At 34.4% G+C, this 15,358-nt stretch overlaps 1 protein-coding gene across 8 annotated transcripts; it reads right to left on the minus strand.

The window, feature by feature from the left end:
• Positions 1 to 574: 574 nt before the first annotated feature.
• On the minus strand, positions 575 to 14,836 carry LOC145228684 (eukaryotic translation initiation factor 3 subunit B-like). 8 transcript variants are annotated; one of them, XM_080093934.1, is made up of 15 exons: positions 14,282 to 14,824; positions 13,621 to 13,722; positions 12,587 to 12,677; positions 11,849 to 11,998; positions 11,400 to 11,446; positions 11,123 to 11,328; positions 10,640 to 10,711; positions 10,152 to 10,261; positions 9,635 to 9,763; positions 9,226 to 9,310; positions 8,886 to 8,966; positions 8,424 to 8,529; positions 7,702 to 7,886; positions 7,114 to 7,254; positions 5,895 to 6,151 (listed from the first exon to the last, which is right to left on the minus strand). In XM_080093934.1, the coding sequence occupies exons 5-6, from the start codon at positions 11,441 to 11,443 to the stop codon at positions 11,181 to 11,183; spliced, it is 192 nt and encodes a 63-aa protein (XP_079950060.1). In that variant the 5' UTR covers positions 11,444 to 11,446; positions 11,849 to 11,998; positions 12,587 to 12,677; positions 13,621 to 13,722; positions 14,282 to 14,824; the 3' UTR covers positions 5,895 to 6,151; positions 7,114 to 7,254; positions 7,702 to 7,886; positions 8,424 to 8,529; positions 8,886 to 8,966; positions 9,226 to 9,310; positions 9,635 to 9,763; positions 10,152 to 10,261; positions 10,640 to 10,711; positions 11,123 to 11,180. The 8 variants fall into 8 exon arrangements, 7 of the variants coding, with proteins under 7 accessions (XP_079950059.1, XP_079950060.1, XP_079950062.1 ...); XM_080093936.1 differs by lacking the exon at positions 5,895 to 6,151 and adding an exon at positions 6,154 to 6,201; XM_080093937.1 differs by lacking the exon at positions 5,895 to 6,151 and adding an exon at positions 6,221 to 6,409 and having other exon boundaries at positions 7,119 to 7,254.
• Positions 14,837 to 15,358: the final 522 nt, after the last annotated feature.

Genomic DNA, 15,358 nt, shown 5'->3' on the forward strand with positions numbered 1-15,358 from the left:
GTAAAAATGTAATGCAATTTCATTAAAGGAAAAGTTTTATTTTACTTGGTGTGTTGTTGCGTAGACGAAATAAGTATTAAAAACGTTGTTATGTTTCGTTTTCCTTTACCAACGACATTAAATTTTGTGTCACTGGGGTCACTAAACATACAACCAGCTTCAAACATTCTGGCAATTAACATATTTAGAAGCAGTCTGTACATGTATATAGCTGCCTACTTCATATAAATCCAAAGCAAATGTTTAGCCCAGTGGCTTCCAAACTTTTTCGGCAAATTTCTCCCTTAGCAGTTTAAACATTTTCATTTCTCCCTAATATACTACGTAGTAGATGCTAAACAGTACAACGATCGTTTAAAATTGGATCTTTTATTAACTTTACAGGTTATATTTCCAGAGCTGAAGCGTCTATTTACAAAGCACATGTAAAAATTAAGGTCGATTTTCCCCTCAAGTTTCAAAATCCATCTCGTGGGAGGAATTCCTTCTTAAAAACAAGATGGCAAGAGACGTCTGTGCTTAAATATAGCTGCTAATTTCTTTTCATTTGCCCTCTCGACATAGAACTCAACGATACAAAAGCAAAATGTTTAATATTAAAAATGCAAGTAAGAAAATGAAACTATTTACCACACTTTACAGACAGTAACATGAAAAACAAACTTAAATGAGATGAAAACCAAAACATAATCACACATATGCATGGTTTGTCACAATTTGGTGTAAGAGTTATACCCACTTGTTCAACGTACTGTACTGGCATTTTCCTAAATTTTATTGTCTTTTTGACATGCTTTTAGTGCTACATTTTTATTAGTGACTTTTTTGTTGATGGACATGGTCTAAAAGAAATTCTATGTGTTGTTTATCTCACAGTGAAGAATGGTGCCCGGTCAAGTTTGTAATATAATATATGATATCTTTATGTCAGAATAATTTCTTGTTTGTTTATGTTGCAACTGTTTTGTTATACAGGAATGATTTTATTCATTAGAACCAACACATAAAGACTAAGAAATTTGGTCATGAGAAATGAACAAATGTATTGGTCACTTGCTCATTGGTTTAATAATACATTGCATGATTTTATTGGAACATGTTAGTTTACTTGATAACAAAATGAGATGAATAAGGGATTTACTTTAGTCTACGAACTTTATCTTTCAGAAGGGTAAGACACAGTTTTGTCACACAATATATCAGAATTCATTTGTAAACCAAAAAACTTGCTATATTAAAAATATTTAAAAGTAGACGGTTTTCAATGTTCGGAAGCCCTTTGTGAGAAAATTCTTGACAATTAGGGATGATTTATTATTTTTTGCCAAGTAATGCTAATATTATTAGAAGCCAACAAAAGACTTTTTACAAACCATTTCCTCATATGTAAGCAGGTTTCTGTCGCACGCAGCCACCACTATTATTTATCCTGTAACTACCTCTACATGTATACAGGAAAAAAACATACAACACAAAGGGAACAAAGGAAGCAACAGTACGATATCACTGCATAAAAATATATATCGACGCACAGTGTAAGCCAATAACCCTGTGCAAACTAAGCAAAAATATTAAGGCAAGCAAACTATTTGTGAAGAGATTTCTTCTTGTTCTTCGCCGCTGCTGCTTTTTCCGCTTTAGCTTTTGCTCTCACTAAAATGAATACAATTTTTGCTTATTTACATGTATATAATGGTAGAACTAGCGCTAGCCTACTATGAAGCTGACATGTGCAGCATACACGGCAGGCAATGGTGCTTGTGATTCGACTTTTGACAAGTTCACCACTGAGCCTGTACAGCTAAGTTGGTAAAGTGCCAGCCCCAAACCTGTTGACAGAGTTTTTGACATTTTTGATAATTATTTACCACTAGGTGGTAGCAAGTTTCAAACATCGCACTTACACCTGTTTATTGAGGGAAGTCTTCGTGAGTTGTCGCCACATGCATCTCTCTTTGACCCCATCAAGTGGGCTTTCCACGACTCCTCGCCTGGTACGATATTGTGATGACACAATGGACAGTGTTCCTGCTGACCTTCATTCGTTGCTATGGAGATGATCAAATTATTTTAGGCTTTTTTCCGTGTAAACTAAGGCCACAATACAGTTTCGTATGTGAATGTCAAATGCATAGAGCAAAAGTAAGCAAACAAATTTCTGCTTGGCTAAGTTAGCAACACCCAAGTATGCTACATTATATAGATAAAGTCATCTGATAACATTTTCATTTTTAAGCCAATTAGATGGGATACTGTTGGCATTTTTTTAAGCTCATCCGCCCTTCATTAGGTCTCATTTTGGGTACTAAACGAGTTGCTAGGCACTCTCCACACAGCAGAGGTGGGTGGTGAGCTGGTTTAGTCGCCAACGACCCGACTATGAAACAGGTAGTACAGTACTGGATTACATATTTCCAGTAGCACGCAGAGCATGTCCTGACAGAGTAAAGTAAAGTATATAAAGTTTTTTTTTAATTTCTGGTGAAACCCCATTGATGGCATAAGTTGGTGCTGAAATCGCTACATTACAGGATGCAGAAGTTAACAATGAGCCTGTATAATATGTATTGGCTGCTTTATGTTTCTAATACTGTGTTTGTAATTTAAAACAGTTTCTAATTTTGCTCTATACTAGAATATCAAAAGCATGTGCTTTCAGGAGTGGTATGAACTTTTAGTTGATCTGTTTACAAGTCTGTACAATTTTTGCTATTCAATGATGCGTTTAAGGACCCCCAACCACCCCCCTGGAAGGACTCCTGTTCGACTTGTACATGTGAATATCAGGAGCTTGTGAGTATGTCAGCAACATTAATTTACCTGTTTACAGTGTTCACATCTCCTTAACATTGAACATTGTTTCCAGTAATGTAAATCTAAACCCTCCTCTGTAAATCCCTCATCTCTTTCGCCACAGAAAATACACATGCTGCAAAACAAACAAGGTAGCTGTAGTAAAAGTAGGTAAAGATGACATTTGTTTCTTGTTGGTATATTTTTCTCAGACAGAATAACAAAACAATTGATTTTCCGAAAAAAAAACATCAAACTAATGTTGATTTTTTATAACTTTGCATTAGAAGTAAGCAGCATTACACAAGCATGCTAAAAGCAGGTTTTGTGCCAAGTTTCAATACAATTTTTGCATAAGCAAGTAAACAAATCAATAATCATACAATCATACAACCCGTACTGTGACCAACATTGACAATTGAACAACTATTTTGTTTGTAACAGATTACTCAGATGCATGACTGCAGGTTAATTTCAACCAGAGAACAGAAAATACACCTGCTACAATAAACCAACAGGTTAACTGCAGTTGTAATTTCGGTATGTTTTTCTCTGGGCAAGGTAATAAAAAATGATTTTCAAAAAACAACATCAACTGATTTCAATTTTACTATTATTTGTATGAAGAAGTAAATAGATTGATACAGCCTGATATAAGCTTCAGCTTTTATAATGGGATTTAAGCACATAAACCAATCATTATTATGCAAAAACCATATCTGATTTTTAAATAACATTCTAGATATGCATAGTACCAAAGCTACCAATTGACAAGCAATCACCTATTTTGTTTTAAACAATCTTACTTAAATGCACAATTGCAGGTTAATACACTGAGAAGAATTCCTAACAAGTTTTTTTTTACCAGAGCACATGCATATTATAGCATAAACAATTAAATACAGACGAATACGGTTAATCGCATCATCGATTTGCCAAGGGTATTTGATGCGATTAACCGGATTATGCGATAATCCGGTTGCAATGTAAACAGTACACGCCGTTTACAAAAATGCTCATTTTCACTTCCCCAGCTGAAACAAAGTTGCAGTGACGCACAACTATGGCAACGGAGCAGTATTTCCTCTTTTGTTGCCAAAAATTAAATAATTGCTGCTCTCAGCGCAATACATGACGTCATGCTTCCTAACTGTCGTGGCTATGGTGCAATCGCCTAAGTGTGTTAAAGAAACAGTAGAAACGCACACACACACACACACACTCTTAATTGGCGCCACAGTTCGCTTGATTTGTGCTTTCTCTTGCAGTCGGGTTTATTTGAAAAGATACGTTACATCGCATCGTAGCTAAGCGGCCCAACATTTAAATTTGGGAACTTCCCTATGAAGACGGTTTATGACGTTTTAGTCTTGTTTTGGGTAGTTTCCCTTATAAAAGTGCCAGGCCTCTCGCCTAATATACACGTAAAATGGCCTGTTGTTTCTAACCTATTTCGTTTTCTAGTTCAAACCAACGCGTTAAGCGGCAAAGTGTTAGGTGCATATTTGTAAGCAAGCCCAAACCCGCAAGTACACGACCGAAACCTAAGTAAACTTGCAACTTTGGCATATTCTACAGCGCAAGGGCACTAAGGCGAGCTGCATCAGTTTCTATTATAACCCGTTATCCAATTGACAAAAAGAATATTTGATTTTACCAAAACTTTAACGACTCAGATTGTGGCGCTCTATTCTAGCTTACTCAGCAAAACTGCAGCTGCAAGGTTAGCTGACTGTCACGTGATCAACGTGTGATCGTTGCTTCAAAAAATTAAAGCAGCAACAAATATTACAGGAATAAATGCCTTTCTTAATCGGTGTTTTACTTGATAACTTGCGCAAGGTCACGAACAGAAGACAAAATATGGCAATCATTGGCACGTTACCAACTACGTGAATCTAAACAACATGGTGTGATTACTTGCGATCTAACATTTTTTACAACCATTACGTGTTTGGCGGGTCATGAACAATATAACAGAAAACATTTTTAAACATTTGTTTTACATTTAACATTGTTTAAATTTCAATACAGTTTAACACTTCGAATTTGGTACAGAAATTACAATCAGCGTCTTTGCCGGAACACCAGTTTCGTAATTTTAACACGTTGAACTCTTTATTTAAACGCTTGATTTAAACTATTGGCGATTAGATAAGCCAATAAAAAAGGATCAATGTGCACGGCTGTGAGATAACGACTCCTTGTTATCGCACAGCGGTACACTGAACGCCGATTTAATCTTTTAATAACTTTTCCAAAATATTTTATGGTCGAGATGTGTCATTTTCAACGTTAAACGCGTTATTTGGTGTGGAATGCAAAAATGCATCTACGTCTTTTTCGCGTACATTACCTCCGAACGATTTTACTATCATATCGTCGTATTTTATTCCAAATACTCGGGCTGTTCGACTTTCACATAGAGATCATCAATCCGGTTAATCGCATATTTCGTGGAAAATCGATGCGAATATCCGGTTTATGCGATAAACCGGTATGCGATTAACCGGACGATTTTCTTAACAAACGATGGGCGACGGTTTGGGATTTTTAATTTTGATGCAATTAAACAGATTATGCGATTAACCGGATTCGTCTGTGTATACATATAATATTGCATTAAACAAATAAATTTGGAAACTTACTTGTCCAGAAACGAATCATCATTTGGGACAAGGAGTTTTATGTAACTTTTAACCAAGTGAAATATAGTTTACCATTAATAGTTTCATCATCAAATCTTAAAATCAGTTAGCTGTGCTGTCTCTCAAACCTAGCATTAATAAATGCAAATATTTCCAGCTAACTACAATCCAGTTCTATTGCTTATTGTATCACACACAATAGCCTTCTGGACACTGCATATTTTAGATAAGCACAGATCGACAAAATGGAGTTGATATTAATCCCTTAAAGTTTTAAGCACAACTTGATTTACCTCTTTCTTCTTCCCCTGTTCTTCTTCTGCAGCTCTCGCTTGCATCTGGGATCTGATCTCAGATTGAGTTGGTTTTCCGTCTAATCGGTCAAACCCATCAAACAGGTTTCTAATAGATCAGTTAGCTGTGCTGTCTCTCAAACCTAGCATTAATAAATGCAAATATTTCCAGCTAACTACAATCCAGTTCTATTGCTTATTGTATCACACACAATAGCCTTCTGGACACTGCATATTTTAGATAAGCACAGATCGACAAAATGGAGTTGATATTAATCCCTTAAAGTTTTAAGCACAACTTGATTTACCTCTTTCTTCTTCCCCTGTTCTTCTTCTGCAGCTCTCGCTTGCATCTGGGATCTGATCTCAGATTGAGTTGGTTTTCCGTCTAATCGGTCAAACCCATCAAACAGGTTTCTAATAGAAACCAGAAGGGTGGCTTAGCACATTTTGTCGTTGCACATACACTATAACCTATTTTAAAGCATTAATATATTTCCTATGCTTGTTTTGTATTGGGTCCCACATTAGCCATCGTCTTTAATAACCTTAGTTGTTTCTGCAGGCAGAAACTCATGGGTCCCCACACATGCAAAGTTGAAAATAATGCATTTCAAGAGATAACCATCAGAAAGTTGTGTGTTGTATGGTAAAACACAGCGATCGGCACTGGTCCTAAATAATAATATATTGCTTTAAATATGTCCTATTTAACGTTCTTTTTCAAAGAAAAGAAGGAGTAAATAGTGGCATAATGGGGTAAAACAAAAAATAGACACCTATGAATAGCAAATTCTACAAGCTGTCCAATTTTCATTCAATTCGAACATTGATAAAGGGTCACCCATTTTAGGGATTAGTTGGTTGAATTGTGGTGTTACAAGGCAAAACATAACATTTGAAGACTTAGTATGTTCAATAAACTTTGCAAATTTCATATAATTAGAACGTTTTTTAAAAGTTCATTTATTTTAGGGGGCTAGTTGAGTAAATGTTGAGGCTACAAGGTAAAACACATCAATCGAAACCTGGTAATAGCATAGTCCACATGCTACCCAAAATTTAGCCTATTCCGACACTATAAACTCACCCATTTTAGGGGGCTAGTGGGGTAACTAATAGGGTTATTTGGACAAACAAAGTGGGATGCACATCTACATAACTATATCTACCATCTGTGTACATTTCAGCCAAATCCATCAAACATTTGACGGAAAAACGAGTCGGACAAACTTTGGGGAGAAGAAAACAAAAGAAAAACAAAACAAAAACAATTTGAGTAAAATCAATATGTGTCCCCTTCAGGGAAGGGGACCCATAACTATTTCCTCAACGACAACAAAACTGTAACTGGATCTCTGAATCAATTCCATACAAACCTCACTTCACTAAACTGGAATCGAATTCCTATTGTCTGCATTCTCTACTGCCATCCAATTTGTTGGAAGTACATCGCTCGTGACAACAAACTTGATTCAGCGACATTCAAACATGCATTTTATACCTTTGCAGAAAAGTAGCTAAAAATATTATCGCATAATAGTGGTGAGTTATACAAAGATGCACAAAACACAATTTACAATCCTGGAAACCAAATGCAAAAACTTTGTCTTTAACCAGACTCAAATACAGCAGCTTAAAAATCTGACTTTTTGTTTTGCAGTAGATCATACCATCATCAGCAATATTACAAAGTCTGCATGCATTTATCCTTTATCTGGTGAGTGTAAAAGTAAAGATAGGCATTGCATTACAGCACCTTATAGAGTGTGATTATTGCATTTCCACCAGTTTCTGTTTCCCAGTTTAAAGATTAACACAACTTGATCAGATCAGGCAAGTGTTGGTAACAAAAATGTTTTTGCTTTATATATTTGCTACATATAAGCTCATTGGTAATTTGTTTTGGATCATTTTTTTACCTACTTCAAAATGTCCAGCTATGTTTACAAACCTGTTTAACTCACCTTGGTAAGTGAAAGTATAAAGTTCAGTTGCAAGCAGCTGTTTCAAGTTTGCGACATGAATTTGATGAAGCTTTTGTAGATTTGCCAGCTTTGTCATCTGTTCATGTATCGAGCAGAGATCTCCCGCTTTGCATCAAACTGACACAATTACAAACCAGTAAATTACTCCCTTGGGGCTTCAAAAGCTGTAAGAATTAGTCAACATTTAACACACACAATAACTTACTTAAGGCTGTAAAGGTAACAATTTGGTCTACTGAGCTTAAACTTTAAATACTAAACGAGAAGCCTGTTTAATATTTCAACACATTAGGGCTTAATTTCTGATCTTAGGGACGGATAACCAAAAAACACACATTTAAGGGTAAAAATTGAGTAAATCTAAATAAAAGTTATTATGTACATTACAATACTTTACAATACACCAACCAACAAAGTAAAAAGCTCCTAGATCATGTACTTTAACAAGTAGAGCTGTTCCAAAAATTCACATTTTGGGGGCCTGTGGGTAAACTGCTGAGTAATTTAAGGTCAAACTTTAGAAGGATCAAACTTGGATAACTAACTAACATCTGTGTAAATTTAAATAATGTGAAGCACTCTTTCTTGACCAAACATGTGGAACAAACCAGTGTTAGACAAAAAAAGAAAGGAGACCCATAACTAGGTTTATGGTACAATTAATACATCAGATTATATTTGTGGGTGAAACTTCAACTTACTGGTGGTGACAAAGATTCATGCAAAAGGCCAGTTGCTTTAAACTGAAATTTCCTCTAAAATTGCAGCTAAACTTTCATCACTGGTTGGCGCTGGTTAGTAAACAATCTAAAAAAACATTAGAGGTTTATAAATTGCTGTTGCTACCCTGCACCCCAGTGGTTCTGATCCAGGCCTCCTTTGAAAACAAACTTTGCATCCCACATTAATCTAAAAAAAACAGGCCTAGAATATTGTCTGTCAACAATATCTTGTTTCCATGTGTGACATTGTTAAACAATATTGACCAAATCAGGAAATCATTTTTTATCTGTCAAGGAATGCCAAAACTTATGCTTTTCTTTTATCTAACCCACTGGACAAGTCAAATCTTTCCCTGGTTGTTAACCTCTGCTGCAGACAATCTTAATCGCATGAATAGTTTAAAGTGAAATATCTCAGTGCAATGAATGAAATTATTTTACCTCAATATTGTCCACAAATGTTGGGATTCTTCCCCAAGTGAGCATCACAAAATCATTAGATGAAGACTTAGAAACAGCCGACTGCAAAATATTTTACATGTAAAATTAATCACAAGCTAAAAAGGTGGTTTTCCTAAATATTTACATTTTATAAAGTGTTTTTTCTATTTAACGATTTACTATACACAACATTCGACTTCCTAACATAAATGTTGTTTTTTTTGCAAAATCGATAGGGTCTCCACACACGTTCATAAGAATTGGTTATGATAAAAATAGTGCAAGTATATTTAGATTCTGAAGGACAAATTAGTGGAAAGCATCAAGCCACATTATTAACCTGCAAGTTTTTTTCATCCACAATTCTCCAATACCCACTTGCTGGAACGGGTAGGGCTGTATTTCGTGGAATCCAATCTTGGATCCTGAAAAAAAAAGTCACACACACTGAGTGCAAATATACTGAAGGGCATAGCAGATACAATTTGTTGTTTTGCAGTAGCTCATACCATCATCAGTTATATTACAAAGTCTACATGCAGGTATTTAGCCTTATGTAGTGAGTGTAAATGTAAAGTTAGAAATTACATTACATTACAGTACCACACAATATTAAACATATGAAATACATAATGGATATTATCACAAAAGAAGATTACAATAAATATAATTAAATTCTGTCGCAGTTATGTTTTGATTAAACACAGTTGAAAGAATAACACAACTTGATCAGATCCGTATTATCTTACTATGTATGGAGTTGGGTAGGATTTATATTTTCTACATCTTGTGGTAAAGTTTTTTTCTTCGCTGACGACATCGATGTGCTGTGAATATCCTTATATTCCTTGTGTTGGGGTTTGAGTTTCGGTTGTGGGCTGGAAAAAATGGTGCAAACAAATAATATATTTGAAATGTGGCTGAAAATCAGCTGCTTAACTTGTTATTTGGTTTTATGTGTTACATACAGTTCAAAACTGAAAAAAATAACACACAAACTTTAGTTTGATAAAAAACAAAACTGCAATAGAGCTTGTGTGAAGAGAATACATTGTGTTGCAGATGTTTCTAAAATAGCTGTTGTGAAAATTAAAGCAAGCTGTGGCATAACAGGGTGAAGAACAGATAAGATAAGTGTTGGCAACAAAAAATGTTTTCGCTTTATGTGTTTGCTACATATAAGCTCATTAGTAATTTGTTTTGCATCATTTTTTTCTTGGCTTTTTTAAAAAGTCCAGCTATGTTTACAAACATGTTTTAACTCACGTTGGTAAGTGAAAGTATAAAGTTCAGTTGCAAGCAGCTGTTTGATGTTTGTGAGTTTGAAACATGAAAATGTGCCATGAATTTGATGAAGATTTTGTGGATTTGCTTTTCTAAACATAAAGATTATTAATTTAAAACAGCAATAATCTTGTGCTCACAGAAAATGGCAAACAATACAAACAGTACAAAGCTTTGTATGTTAAAACTAAAACACTCCCTAATACAATTGGTCTTGCTGTTGTTGTTTTTATTTCAACCCCCAAATATTCTTAAATCCCTCTACCAGTAAATAAGTGCGTAAATAACATGTGACATCAGCACATAAAAAGGGAACTAAACCATTGGAGGTACTAAATAGTGCATGATATTACATGGTAATTAGTTTTAATTGAAAAAACCAAAAGCGTTGACAGTTAAAGCTATTCGGATTGAGGTGAGTATTTGTAATTGAAACAAGACACAAAAAGGACAAGAAAACTGTTTTTTACTTGCTTCTTTAGCTCAATTATGTCGACAGGAACTTCTTGAATGTGGAATATTTCGAAATCGGAAATTGTAACCTAAAGAAAGAAAACAATTTTGTGTTGATGACTCTTAATCTGTTACTTATGTGCAAATTAATGGAAACAGTATGAAACCAAAGTTCAAACATATCACAAAAATGAACAACCCACAAAAAATCTAGCTGGTTGTAATTTAAATCCAACCCCTTATATCTGCTTCCTAATAGCAAAAGTTTTAAAGGAGCATGTTTGTTTTTTTGTTTTAGTTATGACCAGTCAGCTAAACCAGCTTCAACATGGAAGCTATCAAAAAGTATAAAGACAATGTAAAGTATGGTTGAGGGTTAAATTGTCAATGCTTGGATGCATGGAATTGGGGTCATTTGGTTGTCAAAATATCAATGAAGCGTTGAATTGACCGAAACAAGAACCCTTTAAATTGACCAAAACAAGAACTCAAATACCTACTTTGCTTTGTTGTATCGGTCCACTTTGACACAAAGAAACTTGCCCTGTTTGTGCCAGTTCAGTCGGATGTCAGAAACATTGAACAAGTTTTTAACTCAAACTTCTTTCTTGGATGGAATTGTAAGAATTGTGAGCGAGCTGGTATCTTGTTTTGCTCGGGTACCCAGAAAGCTAACATGTTGGCCAAGGGTGACCACACAAACTCGCTAAAATTCAAGAAAAGCTTAATACTGATTTGCTATGTTTGTTCGAGGTTACCAAAAGCTTTGATACACACCTCACTCCATCAACTGGTATGCTCTTTTTGTCCAAAAATCCCATGCTCTGTAAACAGTATGTATGAACATTAAAGACCAATAATACAAATCTTTCGATAAAGGTAGAAAATATATGAAATTTTGCATGTAAATTATTGTAATGAATTGTTTAAAATTGTTGAGTGCAGAATGGGGGTAACTACTTTGTTTTATATATTGTGGTTTTTAATGTCAGTTATTAGTTTTTTGCTTTAGCTACTTACAGGAGTTTCATAGACACTATAGAACAGTTATTATTATGTTTTTTTCTTTCTTTTTTTATGTTATAACAATTTTTATTAGCTAATGAAATCTGATATGGGAAAGATCGCTCAAACTTTCTACATTACTCTGCAGGTTACAAAACATCATGTCCAGTTTGAACATGTAAAACACAACATTAAGGTATGTAAAAGATTTCATTACATACTTAAATATCGGCCACTGCCTGTCATCAGCTCCAGACATGTCGGCATGGAAACCCCTGTTCTTGGTGCCAGTGAAATCTTCCAATATAATAATGGACTGGGCATCTTCACTAGTTCCTTGTTCCTGCATTGGGCTGAAAGTTACCAAGTATCTGCAAAAAAACAAGGATATTTTTTGTCTCTGTTTTGTTTTAGTTGGGCTCACAATCCTAAAATCCAACTAATTTTAATAAACATTTAAAGCACTTGCATAAAAAACAATGAATGGTATCTTTATTTTACAGGTAATTGCAGCTATGCAGGCTTGTTAAAAAGTTAGAAAAGTGTACAAAATCAAGGATATCCTAAATACAATACTGTTAGTTCAAATATATGCATGCTGCTCGGGTATGTTTTAAACTTCGAAGCTATAACTGTACATAAAAACTCAAAAAGTGCACTACAACATATATATTATAGATATATGGCACAAGTATTATTTTTTATGTAAACTTTGCACACATTAGGTAAGATTAAAAGCTTATTTATAACTTTTGTCTAAACATAACATGCATTCACACCAATAGTTGTGCCAGATGTCCATTAAATACGGGTTGGTAGATTGTAAAAAGTTGTATACACCAGACATTAATCATTTTATTGAACAAAACCACATAACCAGAAAACAAGGCCAGGCATAAATCCATCCGTAATGCAAATAGTTTACTGCACCCTGATCTATACTAAAGACCACTTCTCACCTTTCAGATGGTGAAAAGTTAATAAGTTGGACACCTAGGTGGGCAAATCTCTGAATCTGCTTGAAGTGTTCCCCTCCCCATAAAGCTGCTCCTTAATTTTAAGTTAGTTAGTAAGAAAATACATTTAAATACTACAAAAGGCACAATGCACCAACCAATGCATAAAATTCCTAGGTCATGTACCTTAGTAGTTCATGACTTTTTGACGTTCAAAAGCACAAAAGAAAAAAAATGTAATGTTTCCATGTTATTCAACCTAGTCGATAATAAGTTACTGTGCAAACTAGAGATGAGGGAGTGGAACCACTTTTCATTGGTTCAGGTTCGGGTTTGCTAATATATTGTTTTCAAGGGTTCAAGGTTCATTTCAGGTTAATATATATATACACATTTTCACATTTAAGTTTTGTTATAGTTGGAGAAAGTTACCCGGCCTGAAACGGTTTGCCTTTTTTCAATCAGTTTAAATCTCATTTTGTTCAACTTTATTTCTACCCACACCTTCTAATTCTTTATTTTTGGCACACACTATAGCTATTATTCCACCTAGACTATGGTATGTTGTTTTGAAATAAACAATTTTGTGGCGGCAATTACATAATAAAAGTTATCTGTTTCAGTTCTCATTTAATTTCTTAATTGTTGATCATCTTTTCTTGAAGTTTTGATTTAATTGTGTGTCACATTATTCTACACAATAAGGAATAGTACTGTAAACTGCAAAAACAAACACTTTTAAAAACAATTGTAAAAAGTTTGAAAACACCCAAAGTATAAATGTGTTTAATGATTTGGTGTAAAAACTTTTAAGCAATTTCGCTCATTGTTATGCAATCTTTATAGGATTTTGTAAACTTAATATGAAGTACAACAATGCTAAGCATCCACCCTAAAAAATGTAGTTTGTTTTAAAATACTTTGTGTCTGTTTGATTGCTAGGATCTTTTAACATAATATTGCTTGCCAAAGTTACAATGGTTTACAGAATATACGCACTAGAAATAAGAACACAACAAATGTAAAATCTCACACACCCAAAAAACATGATGCTTTGGGACTTTGCCCTTTGCTTGTATACTTTTCTATTGTTGCATATGCACAGTCTTGTTACAGTAACCAATCAGTCATATCTGTAACTAAAACAACAAGTTATTTTTTTGGAATGTCACACAAAATGTATGGCAAATTGTATGGCAAATGCAAATCGAATGTTTCGTATATATAAGGTGCTTTTTAACATTAGGTATGATTTTGCAATCATGTACTTTATAGTGCTACCATTTTGCTAGAACATTCATGGTATTTGCATTACAACTGTTAGTTATACAATTAAACTGTTTTTGCATTTTTTTGCAAAAAAAAGTTTTGCCATTAGAAATATAGTTGACATAACTTTATTGGTTCCTAATATTGACCTGACTAATTCAGGATAAATTCAGTATTGGCCACGAGCAAAATGTGGTAATGTTGTGTGGCTTTGAACTTTCACAGCCAGAGAAAACCAGCCAATATGTCATAATACTCTAGAGTATTACATCTATACTTTGTGTTTACAAGAGCGTATTAATAACATGTGTATTAATAATTAAATATATTTTTATCTGTGCTTCAATGCTCGAAAAGCGTAGAATATTGTGTTAACATTTTAAAATTACTGGTGCGTTTCTGTCACAAGAAAATTAAAAAAACACTTACCGAAAACTTGTTACTTCGCACAAACCGCGTGTTTCAAGCTACATTATTAACTAATATGCTTTCATTCATAAACTAGTTAAAACAGCTGTTAAACAAAGCACATTAACATTTTACAAATTAGTTTTATGCAAGAGACCGAAACGCTCGTTTGCAAACTCGAGTTTTATTGTTTACGTTTTAAGATTTCTATGAACATAAAAAATCTCTTTAAAAAGCAAAGAAATCAAAAATTCAGCGCAGCTTTTAAGCTCCGAAACGAACACTATGCTTAGCGGCGCCTAACCTAACCTTACCTTACCTTGCGACTCCTTCCGTTTACACTGCGATTATCGGTGCGTACCTAAGCTTACTAAATAATATACTAGACGTATTTTTCAGCTCACAGCAAATGTCGATGACCATAAATTACCACATAAATTTATTGTTACCTATTTTAGATCGAAAAAGCTTTGTATCAATCTAAATTAAATCAGATTTTGTTAGTAAACATGATTTTGCATCTTGGTATGATACAGGATTGTTCAGGGTGTTGTTGAATAGATTGGTGGCATGTTTAGGCTATCTCATTTTCATGTTTCTATGACATGTAGTCCGCTGTGCTAGGGTAAATGTACATTTTAAATGCAATTAATTACAATATTTAAACACAATAAAACATAACATGCAATCATAACCATGTAATAAATACTTAAATTGAAGGCAAATAGCGTGTCATCATTCATTTTTGGCAATTGAACCAGCTTTTTCAAAACAGAAACCCGTACACGGCGATAACACAAACCGTTTGCGCAGGTTCAAGCAGCTTGATACGCAGAAAAACGCTCGGCAGGCGATCGCTCACTCATTTCAGTCAAGCGCGAAACCAGACAGAAAAAATGAAACAAACAAACTTACGCAGGTCTGAGCGAGCGCGATACGCATAGTGTAAATGGGCCTTTACACACTATACACTCGTACATGTGTATTATATCACTCTGATAAATCCACTTTTCAGTGTTACATTGTTTATCCCTGTAAACTAAACCAAAGGTCTGATTGGCTTTTGTCGGTTTTGTACTTTAAATGCCGCTGCAGCAT

The sequence above is a fragment of the Phallusia mammillata genome, chromosome 5 (assembly GCF_965637545.1).
Source record: "Phallusia mammillata chromosome 5, kaPhaMamm4.hap1.1, whole genome shotgun sequence".
NCBI classification, from domain to species: domain Eukaryota; kingdom Metazoa; phylum Chordata; class Ascidiacea; order Phlebobranchia; family Ascidiidae; genus Phallusia; species Phallusia mammillata.

What these genes read in the sequence shown, in the direction of transcription:
- LOC145228684 (XM_080093933.1), bottom strand. Translation starts at nt 7,154, where the DNA reads ATGCAGACAATAGGAATTCGATTCCAGTTTAGTGAAGTGAG. An exon ending in TTCCAGTTTAGTGAAGTGAG is followed by an intron (nt 2,930 to 7,113) that starts GTTTGTATGGAA and finishes TTTGTTTTGCAG; the next exon opens with CATGTGTATTTTCTGTGGCG. An exon ending in GATGTGAACACTGTAAACAG is followed by an intron (nt 2,049 to 2,820) that starts GTAAATTAATGT and finishes TCATCTCCATAG; the next exon opens with CAACGAATGAAGGTCAGCAG.